Genomic DNA, 24,676 nt, shown 5'->3' on the forward strand with positions numbered 1-24,676 from the left:
AAACATCATCCTCATCATCATCATCATCTCTGCTTACAGTGGCATGCAAAAGTATTCATACCCCTTGAACCTTTTCACCTGTTGTCACATTACAACCACAAATATATTTTATTGAAATCTTATGTGAAAGACCAACACAACGTGGTATCCATTTGTGAAGTAAAAAGAAAATTATACATTATTTTATTTTTTTTTTATTTTTTTTACAAATAATTATTCAGCCCCTCTGAATCAAAACATTATGGAACCACCTCTTGCTGCAATTCCAACAGCATGCCTTCTAGGATGTGTCTCTACCAGCTTTGCACGTCCAGTGACTGAAATTTCTGATGTGACAAAATGTGGAAAAGTTGAAAAAGAGTTATGAATACTTTTGCAAACCACTATGAATTAATTGCAGTTGATAGGTGTCTTAATTCTTGACTGATTTGTCCCAGCACACACTAAAATGGTACGCATCAGTGTAGAACGTTTTTTCAGATCTTTAGTCCATTTAATTAATTATTATGCATTTTATATTTGATAATTGAACTCAGTAGTATTTAAAGTTCCAATAACAGGAAAGTCTTCCAAACTCATTAATATTTCAGAGCATAAAAAGTAACTGCAAGTAGTTATCAGGCAAAGTAACCATTATCTTTGCCTGATAACTAAGACATTTGCTCAACACCGTCTCAGAGTCACCATGGATCTCCTGGATGCTTCTCTGATTAAGCCTCTTCCTGCTCAGCCTGTCAGCTTAGGTGGACCTCCATGTCTTGGTTTCCAGTTGAGCTTTATATTCCCATTTGATCATTTGAGCAAATCTCTGTGAGATGGTGACATACCATCTTTGTTTCTGCTGAAAAACAATCCCAATAGCCTGATGCTGCCACTGCCAGGGGATGGTGTGTTCTGGGTTATGTTTAGTGTTCACAGCTGTGCATGTGGGCCAAAAACAATATAACTCACAGCAAATAAAAACGTTGTCTTACCGTTAACCTATCTATGAAGCACAAATGTTAGTCAGTCTGCCAAATCAGATAAAAACATCTGCTTATTAATTTAAAACTGGGATTACTCTGCATATATTTTAAGCTTAAACTTCTCATTTAAAATCAGTAAAATTATGACTAAAAGCGATCCAGGACCGTGGTTCTTGGCTCAGTGAATTGGTAGATCGATGGGTGGCCTCAGCCCAATATCTGACCCTAGGTTGACCTCAGTATCGGGTCTGAAACCTTTACTGGATCTATTCAGACCAGTCTAATGCTTCTTCTAGTGTGGCCTTTCTGGACCTGAAACCTTTCCTTTGGCCAGTTTCTTACAGTTAATGAACAAACATTGATTCCTAATTCCCTTCATTTATTTTTCATTGCTTCTGATGAGCACTTTGTATTCCTTGGCAGATTGCTTTGACTTTTCTCTCCTGATGCTCCTCTGTCTTCCTGGTCGTTCAGACTCCGCTTAGCGTGAACAACCCACATCTTTGGCCATGCTCTGCAGACGCTTAACTTTTCTTTTAGGAGTTTTAGAATCCTTTACATTGTCTCAGAGTCTCTTGTTGGACTCATGTTTCCTGTCAATCAGGCAGATGCAACAGCTAAGGTTTTAGCGTTTGTTTGACTGTAAATTTCCACTTTGCATCTGAAAAATTAGACTTGTTCAGGTATTTGTTGCAGAAATTAATTTTACAGGCTGACACATTTTTCTTTTCTGGAACATTTAGTTATTCTGTGTTTATTCCTCTTCTTAATCTGAAACAATGTGATTTGCCAACATTTACAGTAATCTAATTGTTTTGAGGACTGTTGTATAGAGCCAGAACGTTCAGCTGTTGCAGTAAAACGTTTTGTCATGCCTGTAATTACTCAAAGTCATTCATGTTGTGTTTTTTCATTTGGATCCTCCTTTTCTGCCAAACAAATCTGCATCAAGCTGTGGAACACTTGTCAAAAAGCAGCTGAATGCATATTTTCTGCAAATCCAGGAACACTCTAGAAACCCGCTTTAGAACCTGCAACGCTCCAGCTGCTGATCTGCAGCGTTGCACCACATAAACTAGTTTTCATCTGGAGTCATGTGTATAAAAAATGCGTCTCACCAGCTGGTTAAAGCAGATGGGCACTCATCATCGAGTCAGGTTCTGCTGGACGTCTCTTCTACTTTAAAGGAAATTCTGCTTTCTACTGTCATCTGCTGCTCTGAGCATGCTCAGTAGGGAGAGTCAGTGCAGTCTGTCTGCTTTCTTTGCGTTTTATAATTTACTAACCCCGTGACAGTCAGCTAAATTAGATTATGTTTGGATAGAACTGGACTGTTTAATTGGATTTGGTTGAAGTGGTTGTAGTTTTTTTCAGAAAATATGCTCAAAGAAAATATGCTCAAAATGGATTGGCATTTTCCTTCAAATATCTTTCTCTGAGACTCATTCAAGGCTCCTCGTTAAAGTCTGGTTTAAATACAGTAATTTCTGGTCGAATCTGGGGACATGACAGCAGGTATGACCAAAATGCTGCTGTCGTTTCTTATTTTGCCAGTTTGGTGCCACCTTCAATGCTTTATGAAATCCTCATCATTTCAGGGAAACTGAAACAGGGAAACTATATATATATATATATATATATATATATATATATATATATATATATATATATATATATATATATATATATATATATATATGTGTGTGTGTGTACCAAGTCTTTGGTAAATTTCATGCTGTACACACTCTGTGCATACAAAATGACAAATAAAGTTGTCTAAGTCTTTGGAAAATAGCACCTTTTTCTATGCTTTCCCATTTGGACAATGCTTTATCAACACAGCATATTTCGTATCATTTGTCAACACGTCACCATTCAGGATATTATGTGTATATCAGAATCAATGCTAAAACAATCTTTTACTTTAGCTGATTGAAAACAGAATTCTGGATGTATGTCAACATGTTCTTATTCATCTGACTGAGTCCCATTGGACCGTGGGCTGAAGACACATTTCCAGTTTGAGTTTTAGGCAAATAAGGCAGAGTTTCTGACACAAATTATAATCAAAATCAAATCTCTCACACACTAATGGCTTTACATTTCTACGGATGATGAAATATTATCACCTTTCTAAGAACTGTTTGCCACAGAGCTCTGAGATAATCTCATGTCTGTCCATGAAGAGCTCTTAAAGTCAGCGAGGTATGCTTGGAGATGTCAATTCCTAAGCATACCGCATGTAAGTTTGAGTAGCAATTCACACAGTTGCCACTAGGGCTGACAAAATATTTCAGATCTGCCCAGAATCTCCTGCTTATGTGGCCTGTCGGGAAAATTTAAGCTTGTTTCGCCGCATTTCTTTTTGGCTAAACAGGCCTGTCTCCCTCTTAGTTAATCTCTGGCCAACGTACAGAGAAAGGTTATTTCAGCTGTTTCTTCTAGGACGACTGTATTCTGGTCATGTTCCACGTCTCTTGACTGTCGCTCAGAGGTAAAACCTTGATGGACGAGTGAATCAAAAGGTTCCCCTTTTGGCTCAGCTCGTTCTTCACCTTGTCAGACTGTGACCAGTTTAACAAACCGACACTTTTCAGCAACGTTTCTGATATTCTCATTTTTTTTATCCTCATTCAATGGAAATCAAGCGTTCCCAGCTTTTTTCCCCATTTTCAACACCATTATTGTCATATCAGAGACGGCAGAGATAGAGAACTCACAAAGATGCGATAACCAGAACTAGGCGGGTGAACATCACTAAACCTCTAAATCAAATTCTACTGCCCAAGAATGAAAACGTTGTGCAGATACTTGGAGGTCATTCTAATCAAGAATAAATGAAAAAAAAAAAAATTCAATTAAGTTATTTTTCGGCAAATCAGATTTCTAATGAAGTTTGGGATATTTTAATATTTTTTTTTAATAACTGTTCCAAGGTGGGTTTAGATTTTTCTTTGAATCTTTGAATAACTTGTCGCAAATAATTACCTTTGACTGCTTTGAGCTTCTCACCAGTTGAACCTGCTGCTCTGTCTTCTACATTAATCCTTGAAATAAAAAATAAAAGCCCCTTCCTGTGATTCCTCAGTGAGCATGTTCGCCCTTTGTTCATCTCTCAGCTGCTCCTGCCTCTGGTGGCGGCCGGCCATGCATTTGATTTATTGAAAGGAGAAACTATGAAGCTTACTTTGTGACAGCCCAGAAGCTTTAAAATTTAAGATGTCATTGAGCTGATGAATGGAGAGAGGAGAGGCTGGAGATGCCTGCTGGAGCCATATGTCACTGTCCGAAGTGATGAGGGACGCTGCCTGTTGGCATGCTACGCCAACACTCACTCAGTGACCAATCTCTCCTGGGATCAAAAATCTGATTTTCTCTGCGGTTTGTTGGACTTCAAGTCAAATGTATTGATATTTAGACAAATTATGGCACATACTAGAGCTTTTGAGACACAAAATCATCTAAAATATTACGTTGCACCGAAACCGACAGAATTAAAAGTGAAAGCAGAAATATACATAATGACCTAATAAATAAATGAATACACTTAAAACGTACCACTTTTTTCTCTAATTACTTCCAACAAATTACTTATTACTAATTTAAGCATTGAATTGTTTTTGTTTTTTTATTTTATGTTTCAGAATCCGGGAAGAGATCAGGTCGGCTCCTCCCTAAGAAGGACCGCCCACCCTATTTGCATAATGAGGCAGAAATCCATAAAGAAAAGTGAAAAAAGGAGACAGAAAAATGTAAAATGAATACATGGAAGTAGAAATTCCAGTGGGGAAGAAACAGGGTCAGAACTTTGAAGTGGGAAATGAAAAACACCTAAACGCATCTAAACAGGTGGACAAAAATATGTCTGTTAGTGAAAGAAAAACACACAATGGTCACTGAAAAAACTTGAAACTGACAAAAGTAATAATAAATAAAATATTACCAATGAAACGCAAAATGATGGTACCTGTAACTTAATACTGTTGTGCCAGTCAAACAACGTCTGGTACTGTCAATGAGACGTCTGCACCTGTCCACAGGTATGCTGACCCACTCATGATCAAACTGCTCCAGCTGTCTCAGGTTTCAAAGGCGCCTTCTCTGAACGTGTTTCAGCTCCTTCTCTAGATGTTCAATAGGTAGATCAGCGCTGACAGGAGGCCACCTCAGAAGAGTCGTTCTTTGGTGGTACTAGCTGTGTGTTTTGGGTCATTATACAGTTGGAAGACCATGAACTCCAACTGAGACCAAGCGCCCTGACACTAGGCAGCACATTTCTCTCTGGAACGCCTTGATATTGTTGAGATTATATTGAACCCTGCAGAGGGCCAGATGCAGCAAAGCAGCTTCCTCCATGTTTCCCAGTAGGGAAAGGGTTGTTTTCTAGGTATGCTTCATTTATGCCTCTGTGAACATGGAGCGGATTCGCCGAGCTGAAAAGTCGTCTCTTCTGTCCAAAGGGAATTCTCCTAGAAGCTTTATATGCATTGTGGCACATTCCAGTCTTGTTTTATAGGATTTGCTTTCAACAGTGGTGTCTCCCATGAAGTCCAGTTTGACTCAAACAGTGATGGATGGAGCCATCTGACACTGATGTACCTTGACCTTAGAGTTCACCTTTAGCTCATTTAGAGCTTCTTCAGGGATCTTTGGTTACATTCATGTTATATTTCTATTCAATTTGACATCCGTTTTCCTCCTGAAGCCACACCCAGGGAGGTTGGCTACGGTCCTGTGGACCTTAAACTTCTGAATGATCTGTGCATCTGTGGTCACAGGAACAAGAAGCTGAGACAACTCTCTCCTTTATTTCCTGTGGTCCTTGTTCGGTGGGGCCCACACCATCTCACCACGCAGGGCAGTGACTACTTGTAACGCTTTAACTAGACAGACTGACTGGTTACCAGCATGAACATATTTTAATGCTAATTACAGGAACCAACCCCAGTCTAACATGGTCTATGGTCTTTTCTTAGGGTACCTTAATTTTTGTCCAGGCCTGTTTCATTAGTTTATGTGTTGAAACACAATTCAAAAGCAATGTCTGATTTCCACTGGTTAATTTTCAATACATTTTATTTATAATTACTTTTGTCAGTTTCAGGTTATTTCAGTGACCATTGTGGGATTTTCTTTGATTGAAAGATGGATACCGACACTTTTGTCCAGTCCATGCCTGTATAAGTCAAAGACAAACAAAAGAAAAGGAAAAACTGAGACATGCTGACACCTGAGAGTTCGGCAAATCTCTTGATTACAGTCAAGATTTAAATAAATTAAATGGACCACAATTACTGAAGCCTGTCTAATCAAAGGTTTAATGCTGCATTGTTTGCTTTCATAAATGCTGTCTCTGTAGCAAATTGTACTGATGATCCCTGGTCTAATAAATCATTTGAAACCAGATCTTAATTCAACTTTAAAGAAAAAGTTGATTTCCATATTAGATTCCCGTCTTTCTGCCGCTGGCTCAAATTAAACAAGCTTTTTGCAGGAATAATCATGCTGTTCTGGGGCTGTGTGAATTTCAAGGACCCGATTCAACCAAACATGATTATCCTGAAAGATCTTTAGCATTCAGACGAGAAAGATTCAGTAGTGCAACGTTTAAATGAAAAATACACACGCTGATGTGGGCACACCCGTCTATTTCAATGTGTTTGCATTTTTATCCGTGCTGCAATTAAAATCTATCAAGCAGGAACATTTACTGTATTCCAGAAGCACAGACTAACCGAACTAGACGAATGCACAAAGGCTGCAAGAAATATGTGAGCCGCTCCATCATCATCGATCAGCACAGCGCTACCAAACACAAAGGGGTCATTAATTGGTTGCCCGGGCGCCTGTAAATGTAATTAGTACATTGAAATTGGGCCACAGGCTACACGGCGTACACCTGCACATCTGGTGAGCCATACATCATTTTTCGCATCCATTGTCCTCTGAACTGTTGCAGATAAAGTGGTTTTGTAGCCAGTATTTGACACGCTTATCAAACGAGCTTCTTTGCTGTGTAAGCTGAAAGAAATGAGCCTCTTGTTTGTACCGGAGGGAACAGAGATGCATATATTTGTCATAATCTGTTAGCCTGATTGGCCGGTTGTTAACGCTGAGAGCGACTCTGTTGTCATCTCCTCGGCTGATGCTTTATAGCCACGGACTAACCTCCGGCCTGGAATTAACCAGCCACATCTCTCGCTCACTCATCACTACTCCGAGTTTTGCATCAGCTGGTTGGAGTAACAGACTTGACGTGTGCAGATGTATACATTGACCCGGCTAACGTCCCCGTTTCTCTGATTCTCCCGCAGTTGTACAGCTCAGTCGACTTCGGCAGGAAATGGATGCTCATCCATGAACACGTCACCCCGAACAGATTCTACTGGTGAGTCATTGCTTCTCGTGTCTCTGCCGCTGCGTCTCTCATCCCTCAGGTTGTGTCGGCTCTGAAACGCAGCGAGCGCTTTTGACTCAGGGTGTCTGGCTGGCTGTGATGATGGTGAAATCCTGCACTTTTCTTAAGTTTGAAACAATGGGACTGAGATTTAGCTCTGCCTCAATAAGACACACTGTACAGCCCCACCTGAAAGTATTCACACCTCTTCACTTTATCCGTATCTTGTTACTTTATAGACGTCTTTGTTTCAAAGAGCTATACACAGGACTCCATAATGGAAAACTACAGGTGATACTTTAAAAGTCATGAGTTGATGAATGGAGAAAAGGTTGCCAGTGGGAATGTTGAAAAAGTCTTGCAAAAATAACTATTTTTCTGTTGTAGACTAAAAAAAGTAGCAAAGCATCATTTTGTGTCCAGTTTTTTACTAAAGTCACAGTAAACCTTTTTGAACAAATGAAAAACATGAACATTAATAAATGCAAAAGTAATAAAGACACAATAATTTATCTCATGTTCAGCATGTTACATCTGCCCTAATTCAAAAATGATTTACTCTGAACAGAAGCATTAATCTAAAATAATTTGCAGAAGTTCTGCAGACTTTGAGCATCTTTGGTTTTAATCAGCTCCTCCTAATGAAACTTTCTTGGAAAAACAAAACTTGCCATGATCACGTTGTTCAGTTTTTTTATTTAGGATGTTTTTAGGGGTTTTCATTAAATAAAACAGGACATAAAATAATTTTCCAAGAGCACTTTATAGGATGAGTCCTAGTTTGTATTACACTACCCGTTGTTGCATTTCACTCATTTAAACCCAACTTAAAATCTATTGTCTTTGTTAATTTTCCTCCTTAATTGCTAAAACACAGTTAATGTGTGGACATATGTGCACCATTGTTGATGCAAAATTAGTTTAATACTTTTCAGGATTTTAATTTCTCCTCTTACTAATTGCAGCTGTTTTCCAGCTGCAATTAGTAGCTGGAAAACAGCTGAAGTTTTTTTGTAAATAAAGAAATAAAATAAAATAAATGTATTATTGTTCATTTCCACGTGGGTGGCACCACACTGCATCGGTGCCCAGGGCCCCAAATGGCTAGCACCATCCCTGATCTCACTGAGGTTTGTGCAGCAGCAGGTTTCCTGTTGGAGGCCCTAATGCCAGATGAGTCCGACCTCCGTTTTCGTGTGTATGGACTGTTCAGAGTTCAGCTCTGCTGCAGTTCAGGTCCTCTTTGAGCCTCTTGGAGCCAGGTAACCATAACTGCTGTAATCATGCTGTACCAAGAACACCTCCTCCAAACAGTCTGGGTAGTGGAGGCCTGGTGGTTAGAGCGGTGGGTTTGCATCCTGAGAAGGCTGCAAGACCAGTTTGAACCCAATAGACTGCCACTCCCTGGGCGCTATAAAGGAAAGTTACATACTTCCATAAAGGATATTAACAGTAACGTTGATGCTGGCACCACCATGCTTTAGAGTACTGTTGGATGGTCCTTTTTTACTCCAGGCACGATGTTTGAAAACAGAATAAAAAGTTCCATTTTGGTCTTTTCAGACCACAGGATGGCCAACGTGTGTTTCTGCAAAATTTGAGCAGGCTGACTTTTAGTTCGGAGTGGCTTCTATCTGGCCTCTTTACCATAAAAGCCTGATTGGCAATGAATCAGCAATGGCTGACCTTCTGGAAGCTTTATCTCCACAAGGGCACACCAGAGCTCTAGTGATCATTTGGTTCTTTGACCAAGGCTTTCCTTCCACTGTTACTCAGTTCAGAAAGGGTTATTGTGGTTCCAAGTATCTCTTATTTCTGAATAAAAGAGGCTACAGGCTTTTTCCAGGCTGTTTACTGCTCCCAGAATGTGTTCGTATTCATTCCTTGTTTTGAGCTTTGACACAATCTGGTCTCAGAGGTTGAGGGATTCCCTTTGATTCCCTTTGATTGCTTGTTTTCTACTCTGATGTGCACTGCCAGCTGTGAGACCTTATTTTGATAAATGTGCTCTATTCTGCACAAATGCAGTTAAATCAACTAGATTTAGCCCAGGCGGAGTCCAGTCAAGTTACAGAAACACGTAAATGGAAACCAGGTGCACCTGAGCACAATTCTGATATTAATACCAATTGATAGGAGTACATACTAGTGTTTATTTTTAAATGATATTATTATGTACAGAAATGACATATAGCACATTTTCACTCTGACACAGTTTTGTCTAATTTCTTTTAGAAAATTACACCCATTCCGGTTTTAGAATAAGTGTAATGTAACAAAATTAGGAAAAGGTTAAGGGCTTCAAATACTTTCCAGTGACACAGTATCTTCAGCTTTCAACTGTATTTTAGAATCCTCTTCATTTCTCAGGGTCACTCTAAATGACTACAGTTTCATTTAAACTAAAACCGTGGACGCAGGGGGAGCAGATACGACGGACAGATCCAGATTCAGAGGCAGGACCTATGACTAATAACGAATCAGGGATGTTCCTGTCGCTTCACATCCACTCAACCTCTCGCTCACTCCCCCTGTGGTGCGCCAACTCTGTCTGAAAGTGCACGCTCATCACAAATGTTGGACTGAATGTCGTCCAGCTCATTGCCCCCCCCCCCCCCCCCCCTCCCCCCTCTGAAGTGGCTGGGCTGTGCCTGGGATTGCCTTGGGTTTTATTCTCCTTCTGCCCATAAATCTGGAGCCACTTCCACGCTGCAGTAGAGAAAGCCGAAATATGTGCAAAATCCAGCCCTGACTTTCCCCCTCGTCACCAAAGCCATTTCAAGGATACTGGAGCACTGGATGGGTCTGTAGCAACACCCGGGCCCGGCTCCAGTTGGCTGGATCTGCTCTACGGCTCCATCGGCCTCTGAGGGGTATTAAACGCTGCCACAGTGGGAGACCAGCTGCTGCCGTCTCATCTGATCCACCAGTTGCTGGATGAGAGAGACAGAAAGAGATTACCCTCAGAAATAAATCTTTTTAGCTGATTTGTTGTTTCCATTCTCCATTGTCATTGAAAATGTGTGTTTGGGACGGTTGTCCTCCTGGAACAACCAAATATCTCGACATTTCGGCCTTTTAACCACTGACTCCAGGTCGGGTTAGAGACTTTGGAGGTTTGTCCATTCCACAGCGGCACAACGACCCGCAGCATGATGCATCCACCAACACCTGGGAAGGTGCACGTGTCTATAAGGTTAAAGATGTTTTTAAGCAGTGCTCCCTCCCTGGCTGGTACCCTCGCGCTCCATGGTGGTCATAACCTGGTTTTAATGTGGGCAGCGGGTCCCAGCAGCTTCAGATCCATTCTTCACTTTAGTATTAGTGGTTATTGTTTTTTTCCTAAACATCCAAACCAATTTATGGTGACAATTTGGGTCTAATGGGTGAATTTTAACAAAGGTAGCTGTTGCAACTGGATAATAATCCTAACCCTACATCTAAATTGGAATTTAGAATGACTAAAACAAGATAACATAAACTTATGCAAAGCTTCTAAAATGCTTAATTATATACAATTTATGGACTATGCTTGAAACTCACCTCTTTGCCAGGAAACCAAGAAGTGTTTCAAAAATCCGATGAACGTAGAGCGTGCCAAGGAGCATTACATTTATCTATTTAAACTGTAAGTGCAATTTTAAGATGGTTAAGATCAAAATCCAAAAGACATTTAATCTTGGGCACCCAGTGCTTATTTGATTTATTACATTTCTTTGTAAAATCGCCTCCAAAAATGGAAATGGTTTATTTTCATGAATAAGTGTTTGAAACGAAAATGACTTTCACGCTGAGATTAAATGTTTGTGCAAATAAGGAATACACCGTGTAGCATAAGTCCCCTTTCAGCAAGAAGGTCACGGGTACGAATCCCAGCCTGGGGTATTTTCTGCATGGAGTTTACATTCTTGGGTTCTCTCTCTGGGTACTCCGCCTTCAACCAACATGACTGTGAGGTTAATGGGTCTCTCCAAATTGCCTGAATATGATTGTGTGTGGATGGTCTCCATGTTACTCTGTTAAACACTGGGACCTGTCCAGAGGGGGCAGGTTGCTCAATGACCAGGCCCTCTCCACCTGCACGGTGGAGCGGCCATAAGCAATGCATGGATGGTCATCCAGAGAATGGAGAAAGAGAAAGTTCTTTTTCTGCATGTTTACAGGGGTACGCCTTTGGGCTACTTTTTTATTTAAACTGCGAGGCAACAGTGCCACTCTGGACCATGTCTTGGAAGTCTTGCTGAACTCGACTGACATGTTGAATGGAAACTTTCCTGAAAGGGATTTCCTTTCCACTGATTATTAATCCACAGAATCTGGACCCTAAATTAGGCTCTCTGTTTGCATTTTTTGCTTGAAAAATGAAACAATTTGTTACTGTTGACTGGAAGCTTTGTCTTCTACAGTTAATTTGCATAATTACAAATCACACAATCATAAATTAAGCAACAGTAAATTAAGGGATAAAAAATAGTGAGCATAAAATGTTTATTTTTTTATGGAAAGGGTGTAAATCTGTAATTCAAATTAACAGGCATTAGTTTTGGGGCGCATATTAATTCTGCTCTGTTAAACTGCCTCAGCCAGTTTCTGTGGCTTTTTTGCGCTCTATTCCTTTGGCAACAACTCTAAACTGATGTTTCTTTATTTTTCTAACCTGCATCATATTCATTCTTGCAATTACGCTCATGCATTCCTGCCTGTTTTCCCTGCCAGGTCTGTGTCCGGCCTGGACAAAGAACCAGACCTGGTCCACATGGAGGCTCACACACCAGATGGAAGTAAGTCATTTTTAGCTCCCAACGAGAAATCCTGAGCTGGAAAACAAATAAACGGGAGAAAAGTTTGGGTCCAACATTTAACCCTGGGCTTGAGCCTTAACAAACATGGCCTCTGTTTCTTTCCCTTTACATCACTCAACATCAACTCCTGAACTCTAAATTGCAGCAACAAGGAAGTAAAAGAAGTGAGAAAGTTTTTTTCTAACGCCATTCTCAGACAAACAAGCTTTTAGTATGATTGACAGGCTGCTTGTTTGTGATATCTGCGCAATGAGAATAACTAGGCGCTACAAAGGGAAGCAAATTAACCGAGAAAATGTCAGGAGGTGTGGATGGGAGAAGAACAACCATTAAAACACAAAAACACTTTTTGATCTGATTGAGAACCGTGGCGTACGGAGATGGTGTCAGCTCACCGCGAACAGGTGATGCGTCGCTCCGGCTCTGTTCGCTGGAACGCTTGAGAGGAGCGACAACTTTAACGACAGTCGTGCTTCCTGTGTGTGTGCCTGACAGATGTGCAGTATGTCACATGCAGAGCTCAGATGTGCTCCGAAGCCAACAGGAATTATCCGTTCCCGGGATACATCGACATCAGCTCCCTGGTGGTTCAGGATGACTACATTTTCATACAGGTAAGGCGCTAAAACTATCTGCCCATTATACAACCTGATGGGTGGCCAAGCTCAGGTCCTCATCAACCACCCTTTGAACCTTTCCTCATGTGTCACATTAAAACCACAAGCTTGAGTGTATCTTAGTGGGATTTTAGGTGATAAACCAACACAAAGTACTGCAGAATTACAAAATAGACGGATATTTGTTAAATTATTAATCTGTGGCATTCATTTCTACTGACTTGATCCTTTGTAGAACCACATTTTGTTGGCATTTCACCAGCATTTCTTTTGGGGAGGGTCTTTACCAGCTTTGTCCATAAAGAGACATACATTTGAGCTGTTCCTTGCAAAACAGCTCAGACTCAGTCAGATTCAATTGAGAACATCTCTGAACATCCAACTCTAAGATTTAGGTTTGGCCTTTGACTAGGCCAATCTAAATATGCTTCAACATGAACCGGCCGTGTCCAAGTCGAGTCCTATAGAGCTACTATCCTTCAGCTTTTAGATGTACCCTGTTATGCCAGAAACCTGTTTGATTATGATTATTAACTCTAATTTGCTATTATAATTTTAATAATAGGTCATTCAAACTCAAATGGTAGCTATAACAAATATAATTCAAATGGTTGTGATCCCAGGGCTGTAAGCTTGATATGATTAATACCAATAATGCATTTATTAATTAGCTGTTATGAACTTATTTATACTGGAAAAGTGTGATCTAACTGGTTTCTGACCGATGAGATTTATCCAGCAAGTGTTGATAACTCAAATTATAACTGCAATTAGAGTTTAATCCTTACTCCTTTACCATAAACCAATGAAAATGTCACAGTTGATTTCAGTTGTTAACTCAAAAAGAGGTAATTCTGTACTCTTCGAAACCATATACCTTCTGGATCAAAATAAACACAAACAATTACTATTCCACACGTTAATATTTATTAAACCAAAATAATTGCCTTATAATTGCCAGTAATTATTCTAATTCAATAAACTAGGAAACGCTACTCACTACTAAAAATAAACATGCAAAAGGAAATAAATGAAAATAAACAAGTGAAAAATTTATTAAAATGAGAGGTAGCAATTCTTAGTTTAACTCACAGTTGTTTAAACCTCACATTCAAGACGTCGGCACTTTGACGTAGCAGCACTGAAAGACACAATAGCTTTGAGAAAACAGACTAGATGGAAGATGGAACAAGCTAAGATGATAGATTAGAGCTACCTATCACCTGACCAAGATGGCAACTATGACGACATATAACCTACGACCTTGCGTGATGCATGAGGGGGAGGTCTTAATGACGTATTTAACGCATACACTAGTGTGGGGCGGGCTTTGACCGGGAGGGGGTCTTATTCCTGAATAAGGGATTCAAAGAAAGTGCGCGAACTGAGAAATTTCAGACAAAGAGATTCAAGCTGGAGATAAGAGGGATATGGGGAAAGTAAGATTGATCCTCGGCGGGATCAGCTTATAAAAAACAAAAAAAACAACACAGCCAAAATCACTTACAAAAAAGGCATGCACATACATCATAAATATCCAGCAGTTAAAACAAACTCCGTCTCGGAGTAATTAAGCATTAAACTAAATCCTAATAGTTTCTGCCCAGGCACAAAATATATCACCTTATGGGTAAAAAGAGAAATAAAAGAGGAAAGTCCCGTTTTACTTGTGTTGTCTCAGGGGAATGTCCCAGCTCCGAATCTGCAGGCATCCTGGAGCGCTTCGGCGAGCGCAGGTCTGTCAGACAGCAAGGAAAGGGGAACCCCGAAGTCTCTGGGCTCTTCGACGTTTTGTTTGGCCGAAATAAAAACGAGGTTCCTGACGATCACTGGGAGATGAGCGGCTCTCAGTCTCTGACCGAAGTGAATTCAAAGTACCTCCTGCATAGGAAATGCAGGGATGAGTTTGCTTCGTAAGTTCTCGGTCCAGCGATAAATCGAACACGTGCCACGTGGGGGAATATCCAGCGGGATGAGCAGCTGTATGTCTTCCCAGGTGGCGCGGTGCCAGTGAAGAAGATAGAGCGGAGCTTGCAGGCTCTTTTTATATCATACTATAGCGACGTTATCTCTTGGCTAGGGCCGGTGGTCGCGCTGACCGATTAACATGCTGGGAGATCGGTGGCCATGTTTATCATGTTGCATGCTGGGAAATGTGGTCTGTCACGTCATAAATGGCATAACAACCCCGTCTTTAACACACCTGAAGTGAATGAACGTCACATCACCAGGCCTCTGCAGAGCAGAATCAAATGCTGATGAGGCAATTCAGCCATTTAATACTTTTAAATTTGCAGCTGTAGCATAACAACATGTGCAAAGGTTTAAGAGCCATAAATACAAGGCCGCGTATATAAAATAACACTCATGCTGGGTGATGAAAAGGAACTAAGCCACTTAACTACAAACTATCTGTGCCTCTCTCACTTCTCCCTGGCACAGCCAAGCATTTAAAATCAATGAAGAACTCATCGACTCAGGAGCTCCTCATACATTTTAGAGGCACTGGGATTTCTCCATTGTGGTCCGAAGTTCTGACTGAACTGGACAAATGGGTCTCCTGGTTCAGGTCTAAACTGCAGTGAAAAAATTACAATAAAGCAACACTATAACATCACAAAGTTCTTTTTTAGTTTGGGACTTTAGATTAATTTGTGTCTCTGATTCCTTTCTCTTCCTCTTTTACATTGAGCACTGCAGGCCTGTGCAGCGACCAATAAATGTGCTAAACATTTAAAAATTGGCCCCAAGATTAAAATGTAAAAAAAAACTTAAATTATTTATACTGTGAGCTGTTGAATTCATACTAAAAACCACAAAAATACAATGTGAAACTGTAACCTTAGAGCAAACTGTACTGTCAGGCTAAGAGTTCCCCTTTTGTCTTCTACTTGTTTACGCTCCATCTTTTCACCTGATGTCTCACGTTCTCTGCTACCATCAGTAAACAGGACACATTTTAGATTTTAGTCAAATATATTAATTAACAACTTCTGTAACGTAACACTACAGCACAAAAGCCCTAAACCATAAAACTGAAGTAACACAAAACCTGGTAAGGAGTCAGTTTTACACCTGTTGAGACCTTAAACTACTAAAACATTAATTTCATTTGTGTATTTTTCACTTACAGCACAAATAAAAATCATTTTTCAGGGCGAAATTACTCAAGAAAAGCGATTAAGAAAATTAAGTTTTTGTTATTTTAAGATTTTTTTGTTACATTTATCAAACTATTTAAATATCACTGCATTTAGTTTCAGAGGGTACAGTCCAGACTATTTACCAGATCTTTCAGTATCTGAACATAAAAAGATTTACTTTAAGTCACAGGAATTATTAAACCTGCAGATGTTAATCTCCAAGCTTTGTTTCATTTGAAGGGATCAAACTGTGCAAATTATGCTTTGTTAATTTACAGAAAAAAAGCAAAGATAAATACACAGCTTGTCGTCAAAGCCAGTGAATCCAAATGCCCACAGTAAACCTTTGTGGTGTTTGGTGTTTGCTGAGAGTTTTCTTTTAAAGAGCTCAAAAGCACCTGATTTATGGCCACTTTATTAGGAACTCCTTGTTAGGAAAAGAAATCATGAAACATCCAATTTACAGCATCAACTAAATACATTTAGCCAACTAAATGTGTTCAAGACAACTTGCTGAAGTCAAAAGTTAACGTCAGAATGTGGAGGAAAGAGGATTTAAGTGACTTTGACTGCGGTTTGGTTTTTTTGGTCACTGAAGTGCTGACCTGAGTATTTCAGAAACTGGTCATCGATTGGGATTTTTAGACATGGCCATGTCTCTGGTGTCAGAAAAGAAGAAAATATCCAGTTAGCACTAGTTGTGTGGATGAAAGTGGCCTGTTGATGTCAGAGGTTAATGGGCAGACTGGTCTGAGATGTGGAATACCATCTGTGGATGCACAATACATCAAAACCTTCAAGAAGTAAAGCTGCTGTCTGGTCACATGAAAATTGACCTCAGCTGCCATATTCAGAAAATGTGGTCAAAGTTTAGTTGAACAATATGAAAGCATTAACAGCTCCAGCTGGTAGCGGGAGTGTAATGATATGAAGGACTATTTTGGTATTTTGTAGGACAATGGGGACTAATTTCAGCCAATTATGGACGAGTTCTTGTTCTGTTAGTCATCTGGTGACTGCAGGTGAGGGTCTCCCTGAAGTCTGTGGTGTAGTATAAAAATAATTCTTAAAATGATTGAACACATATTAGCTCACTGATGGCATTGTGGACACTAACTCAAATAAATAATTACCTTCAATGAAAATGTCTTGCGTTGTTTCCTTTTTTCCTGCTGTTGCAGTTTGATCAGTGGAAATGTTTTCAGCTAAAAGCAAAAGTTTCTTCAAAGTCCAGCTACCTGGAACTTTACTCCCCCCACAGCCCTTTAGACAAGAAATGAAGCTGTTCCTTAAAGATCCTTCAATCTTGTTTGACCTCTCCTGAGTCTTTCAAGTGAACTCACAGGCACAGGACCCAGACTCTGTTTCAATCCAATCGCCTCCACATTCTAACACGCGTGCGTCACAGACGAAAGATCCTACAAGGGATGGGGTGGGGGGGAAATCAATCATACCAATTCCTCTTAAAGTTCAAACTGCTGCTGGTTATCTGGCCATCGATCTGTGGCTCCCTCACTCCATTGCATGTGGGAATGTTCTGCGGTGCTCACAGCTAGGCCGCTGAATTTCCTCTCAAAGCTTGTTTTCTCTCCTCTGAGCCGCACAGAGCACTTACAAGATCAGTAACAAAATCAGCCCCGTCGTGCAACATTGATGCTCACATTGCTTCTCCTCTGCAAGCTGTGAAATTGAAGGTTTTTCTCTAATGAATTTTATGTCGTTATCGATCAGGAGGAAAATTGGGTTATGAAACTGCACAATCATTTTGCGCGGTGTATCCCTATGTGCACAAATGGTCCTTTGTTGCCCCAAGGCTAATGACACTTCTCCAGCCCCCACCTCCCCAAACAGACTCCTAACAGCTTGTAGTGTTTGCAACAGACCTGCAACAAGGAGAATGACCCCCTCCCCCCAAATGAGGATTGGTTAGGCAACTTAAAGATTTCTCCTGACAAAGAATAATGAGACTATTGATTGTCCTACCAGATATTTACCAAAGTCCATTTTGAAACCACTAAGTTCACTGACACCTGGGGAGGAGTGTATTCTCTGAATTAAAGTCAGGTGATGACTATAAATGACCAAGTAGGGTGAAAAAAAGCGTAGTTCTTTGGATAACAGCCTTGGTAAACTACTAAGAAAGACACACATGACACCCATCAGTGTTATTGATTGAAGGCAGTTTGATGACCGGTGGCGGCCTGGCAGTGGAAGCAACTCGGGTGCGCCCGTATCAAAATTTCAGGAGAAAATTGTACACAGAGTGAATATAAAGAAGTTATTATCATATGTACTATCATAAAATGTGTCTTTCCCACAAAATGTAGTCCGTACCAGATTTCCGTTTTTTTCTAGATTCTAGATTTTATTTTCCATAAAATCTAAACAGGATCCTGTAATAGAATCAGAAAGTCTCTTTAACAGGATGCAATCGGACACAGAACCACATTTCTCCACTGGTTACTTAAATAATTTTAATCAAAAATAAATAAATAATACATTACAAGCAAAAAAAAAAAAAATCTAATATATAAATAAACAAAAAAGAATCAATTTGATACTACTGCAAAAATCCTGAAACAAGATCCAGACAACCAACAGAGTGTATATATAGAACACATCTACATATTCAAACCACTATAAAAGGGCTTCATGTAACAGTTAAAACTCCTGCCATCATAACACACATGTAGAGCAGAAATGAACCAGTTAAAGTATGCTTTGACAAAAGTTTGTCCAGCTGCTGTTGTTTAAAGCATTCTGCATGCAAAGGTGAGCAGATCTTCATCAGTGCAGATGGAGATTCTGCATAGTGTGATATGAGATTAAGTAATGCTATTGAATGATTGGTGCAACACTGGTTTAGTGCTTCAATAGAGTTGTCACAGCGCTCATGTGCAGTGTATATAAAGTCTGCCAAAGGATAGGTCAAGTCAAATTTCTTTACAGAGTCCATTTCATACAACAATCGTAGACTGAATATGCTAGGAAAGGCGATAGATATGAAATGGAAATGGTATAAGATCAAAATAACTGACACGACATGTTAAAACAGCAATCCAAGCAAAATAAAAAGAAGTGCATGGAGGTTAAGAAAATCATGAAATCAGGGAGTTAACAAAGATAAAATTAGTTTACTAACAAAGAAAAAAAATATATCTAAAACCAAATACATGAACCAAAACCACCAGAGTGAGGTCATAATTCAGTACAGAGACAATGCAAAGTAACTTACATGATTAAAATATAGGAAAATAAAACAGAATAAAAGCAAGTAGGAATAAAATATAAAAACAAAATAGAAACTTAAAAACAGTTAGACTAAAAAGTCTTAGTGAGGACGCGGGCAGCAGGTTCTGGATCAGCTGCAGCGTTCTGATCCACTTTTTAGGCAGACCTGTGAAAACACCGTTGCAGTGATCTAAAGATAAACATGGATTAGTTTTTCCAGATCCTGCTGAGACATTAGTCCTTTAATCCTGGAAATGTTCTTCAGGTGATAGAAAGCCGACCTTGCAATTGTCTTTAAATACTTTTGGAGGTTCAGGTCTGAGTCCATCACTACTCCCAGGTTTCAGGCCTGATCAGTGGTTCCTAGCTGAAGCAGCTGAAGCTGTGTGCTAACTCTGGATCTCCCCTTTATTGGTCCAAATATTATTACTTCAGTTTTGTTTTTATTCAATTGAAGAAAATTATGGCACATCCAGGCATTGATTTCTTCTAAACATTTCCTCAGTGCTTGAACTGGTTCATAGATAAACCATTTAATAGTCTTGTTTATTTACTGACACATTTACCATGATAAACCAAGGTATAAAAGAGCTTTTAAGTAAAAAAAAAAAAACATGCATTAAAGCACTCTAAATAGCTATAACTTCCAGACTAAAGAATGAAAGATCATTTGCTGTATCTCGTTGTCTCAAAGGTCCCCACATCTGGACGAGCAACTTATTACGTCTCCTACAAGAGAGAAGCCTTCATCCAAATCAAACTGCCCAAGTATTCCCTGCCTAAGGTAAGCTGCAGCACATTTTCTCCTGTCCAAGACTCATGGAAAGTCTTTCATTTCTAAATGTCAGAACAAATTAATCATGCAATTAATCAAGTTTGATCATATTTCTCAAGATTGAATGCTTACCCTTTAAAAGTGTAGAACTGATGTAAAAGACCTGTTCCAGTTGTTGTTCTTCAGAACAAGCTGACACGGTGTTCTTCATAGTGTTTGTGACTCTCTCTAGCATCCAGTACGTCCACAGCCATCTATATTCCAGCCACAGCACTGATCTCATGACCAATCCTGCAGGGCCAACATGTTCTAATCCCTCACCTCTGTACCCCCAGTCATAATTCCCCTTAATCTCTCCCGCTGGTTCCCGAAAGGATTTGCACATCGTCAGCACTGACGGGAAGCAGGTCTTTGCGGCGGTGCAGGAGTGGAACCAGAACGACACCTACAACCTCTACCTGTCTGATACCAGAGGGATCTACTTTACCCTGGCCATGGAAAATGTCAAGACAACCAAGGGCATCGCTGGCAACCAGATGTTGGACCTTTATGAGGTGCGCAGCTGATAAGATTCTCAATTATTCTTCGGTTAACTTTATAGGAGCATTGCTTTCCTGTAGCCTCTTTGGATCTAACATAAACTTAAAACAGTCTGTAGTTGGTGATCTGCACATTGTCTTAGACTTTTGTGTGAGCAGTGTGTACACACCCCTCTCCTGCACAGCGCTACCTTCATCCAAGTTTAAGATTGCCGGTGGGTTTCAGCTGTGTGGTGGAATGGTGAAGAAACAACCTGCTTTACAGGAAAACTGATAGTTTTTGGAGTGGCACCTGCTCAGAAAACGATTACAGGTGAACACTGGAGCAGCGCAGCAGAGAGCGAGGGGGAGGAACCTGTAAGGTGTGCTTCTTCAAACTGTCATGCTGAATCTACCGTTTTCTCAGAACTTCCCACTGCAGCTTTAACAAAGGAGATTCAAAGTCTTTCACCATATAGCCGAGTATGATTTGGTTTTTCTTTTGTCTAAAATAAAACAGTTCACGTTCCTTAACTTGGTTCCATGCCAATTATTTTAGGTCCTTGATATTTAGTTCCTAAGAAGGCCTTTTTTTCTTTTTTGCCTTAAAATGAGTGGTATATTTATTTATTTGGTAGTTATGTATCGTTTGTGTTGATTCTACTGCTTCTGGTTTGGCCCCAATGGGAAGAACTACAAGTTCCAACAGTTTTCCTTCACTCTGAAAACCAAAAGCACGTGGGCAACTCCCCAAATGAATAGAGGAAGGTGTTCTGGTCAGATGAGACTAAAACTGAACTCTTCTGCCACCAAAGAAAATGCTGCCTGGTCCAAACCCAGAACATCCCCCAGAACTTCATCCCCACAGTGAAGCATGGTGGTGGCAGCATCATGCTGGGGATGTTTTTCAGCAGCAGGGACTGAGAAACTGGTCCAGGTTGGGGTAAAGATGGACGGAGCTGAATACAGGGATGTTTAACTCGTGAGCTGAGACTGGGTCGGAGGTTCAACGACCCGAAACGTACTGCTGCAGCAACACTAGAGGAGTTTAAGGGGAAACATTTACATGTGTTGGAGTGGCCTAGTCAAAGTCCAGACCTGATCCCGATCGATAATCTGAGGTTAGACGTGAAGATCTCTGTTGACCAGAGAAAACGGTCCAGCCTGGAGGAGCTGCAGCTGTTTAGCCTGGAGGAACGGGCAGAAAGCCCAGAGGCCAGAAGTGGAGAGTCAGAGAGACAGAGACCCAGAGACACAGAGAGCGAGAGACACAGAGACACAGAGACACAGAGACACAGAGACCCAGAGACACAGAGACACAGAGACACAGGGGAACAGAGATCCGGAGACACAGAGACACAGAGACCCAGAGACACAAAGACACAGAGACACAGAGAGCCAGGGACCCAGGGACACAGAGACCCAGAGACCCAGAGACACAGAGAGCCAGTGACACAGAGACACAGAGACCCAGAGACCCAGGCAGCTGGAGCTGCTGCTGAAGGCTCTAAAAGTCCTGACTTTAGGGGAGTTGTGGGCATTATTGCATTAATTATTGTTTGCTTCACAAAAAAACAAAAAAAACTGTAACTGAATAGGGCAAACTCTCAAATTATCATTTTTAACTCCAGGACACGAAGCAACAAAACCTAAAAAAATGGGGGTGAATACATAGCAAGCTAGAACATGCCCATGCATTGACATCCACAGTCACCAGACTCCTTCTTTGAAATATCGCAGTTCTTTTCCGCACAAAGACGCTAAATCGGACCTGAATCTTTTTTAGTGAACAGTTTATGTTCACACCAGCTTGTTATTTAATTATGACAGAGAGGGTGTGCTTAGTAAAAGTTCCCGTCCTTGTGTTGAGTACTTGACTAAAAAGTCCATGACACCCCTTAAGGTGCTCATTTACCCATGACTTCTTTTGGATGGCTGCATCTTTATGTTAAAGGTTTTGGGTTTTATCCCCCACTGGGCCCGGGACTAATCCTTTAATGCATTAATGGGGATTATCTTGTAATCCCATAATTTTCTGTCGGAACCCCTTTTAGAAAAATCTTCAGGACATTTTTTTTTTCCAAACGGTCAGATTCTGTTGCATTTAGTTGTTGGAATAAAACAACATTTTACACAACTGGGTTCAGATGTGAGACAGCAGGTCACACTGAAAGCCGAAAATCTCTAAATAATACTGTATATAGAAATGAAGCTTTAAATGCGTCTTTATTAATAATCACATAACTTGTGAAACGCTGAGGATTTGTCAGTTATTTAGATCCTTTTGCTAAAGTTCCTCATTATCTGCAGAGAGTTTAGCTCAGGGTTAGTTCTGTGGCTTCGTTTTTGACCTCTGGTGCTCAGTGGATGGTTTATGAATTACAGTGATCAGGCGTAACATTATAACCAGCGTAGGTGCTGTGGTGTATTTCTACACATCAGAGACATCAGCTTCCTCAGATTCCCTCCCCAACATGGTGCCCATGGGTTCCAGGTAGCCCCCAGCATCATACGCAGTGCCCTCAAGCCTGTTCAAAAAACAGCGAAACCTCCCAGTGAGCTGCATCTAAAATGCTTTTTTATTCAGTTTATCTTCCCTTTTAATCATACTTGTATTCACATGGATTTAAAAGCATTAAAAACATGTTTCTCTTACATGAAGTTAAGGTGAGCTCTGACTCTTCAGTTCAAAGATGAAACTTTAAAATTTTCACAGTCTTTTCTTTGACCTACTATACTGCTACTACGTTCCAGGAACTTGGAAAAAGTAAGACATTAAAATGTTTAGGCCAGAAAACTGACATTTTGATTCAGTTTTTTAAGGCTTTCCATGCATGTTGTTCTTTAGCTAAATGTGTTGCAGACATTCTCAGCAGATAACAACTCTGCTTATGAGGAGAAACCAAAAATTAGTGAAGGTGTTGTGGTTATGTTAGATGTTGGTAGAGACACAACTGTTGGAGTGACGGCGACAGGTGACATCCTCATCCACAGCGTTGCCTCACAGTCAGTTTTAGTTGTCTGGTGGAATCTAGACAGGTTTGCATAACAGGCTGTGCTCGACTCGTCCATCTTCCTGACAGCACCCATACCCGGCATAGAAAGGAGCCGTAATGCGCCTCGCTGCTATGAAACTATGGACTCGACCTTGTTAGCTCGCAGCCTACCTACTGTATGTGTTTGCATTCATAGCGGGAGAGCTCACTTCCATCCCTCCACGCTCCCCTGTGAGCCCAGTTTATCACTCCAACACTGGCAGGTGTGATAGAGGGAGTGCAGGAAGGAAGTGAGATATTGGCCAGCTGCAGTGGCAGCGGGGTGGTAATTAACAATGCCATTACTTCTCCTGGCCAGACTCTGGATATGTGCGCTGATTGTGAGCACAGCTCCCATTTCCATGCAGCACTGCCTCATTTCTGAGGTGGGAGAGAGAGCAAACAATGCAGCTTTCAGAAGATGCATGCAAATAGCTGAGAATCAGTCTGAAAGCACCTGTGCTGTTTTACTGGCAAATAGATAAACTAGAATGAATAAATCCGTAGCAAGAAGCAGAAAAAAAGAGAAGAAATGGTCCCGGAAAAGGCCCCGCCGCCTGATGTAAACAGCTTTGGATGAATTAGACTGTACTTTATGCGCTGACACCTGGGGAGCTTGGAATAAAGCTGCTAGAACGTGTTCCGGCTCATTCTACCACAGTCAGCTCTAATAACAGGTGTGAGCCGTTCCTCTGAAAGCCATTTTCTGTCTTTGTGTCACGATTTCCCCCAGACTGACGGACGTCTTTAGGCCAGCTGCGGTTCCTGGCTGTTATTTCCACCAGCACAGAACCCGATCGAGTCCCTCGTACCACCGCTGAAGGAAAGCTGCGGCCCGTTAGATAATTTCCACACAATCAGCAGTCAAGCAGTCTTTATTTATAGAGCACTCTTCATTTACAACGAGGGCAACGCAAGAGAGCTTCTTTTGCATAAGAAAAAAAAAAAAGGACGCAACAACAAAGCAAACTGAAAAAAAGTAATGAGGTAAACAAGGCATAAAAAATGTGCAGAGATGTTTAGTTAACAGAGGAGATGTTTGCTTGAAGATCAGAGGAGACTGCAGACGATGTGGAGGAGGCAATAAAACAAGGGTGCCCAAAGGGTGGCCTGTGGGCCATTTGTGGCCCTTGGAACGGTTTTGTGTGGCCCTAAAAGTTTCTCTGCTGGCATAATCAGCTGATGTGCAACAC

The 24,676-nt window shown here is 40.7% G+C and overlaps 1 protein-coding gene across 1 annotated transcript in view; it reads left to right on the top strand.

The window, feature by feature from the left end:
* Positions 1-24,676, top strand: part of sorcs3 (sortilin related VPS10 domain containing receptor 3) — a gene marked incomplete in the record, with an annotated part of 346,527 nt that overhangs the window by 230,041 nt on the left and 91,810 nt on the right. Inside the window, 5 exon segments of the mRNA XM_036137616.1 lie at positions 7,280-7,353; positions 12,079-12,143; positions 12,660-12,778; positions 19,850-19,939; positions 20,305-20,484. Of these exon segments, the coding sequence (XP_035993509.1) occupies positions 7,280-7,353; positions 12,079-12,143; positions 12,660-12,778; positions 19,850-19,939; positions 20,305-20,484 (528 nt within the window).

This window comes from Fundulus heteroclitus, chromosome 5, assembly GCF_011125445.2.
Source record: "Fundulus heteroclitus isolate FHET01 chromosome 5, MU-UCD_Fhet_4.1, whole genome shotgun sequence".
NCBI classification, from domain to species: domain Eukaryota; kingdom Metazoa; phylum Chordata; class Actinopteri; order Cyprinodontiformes; family Fundulidae; genus Fundulus; species Fundulus heteroclitus.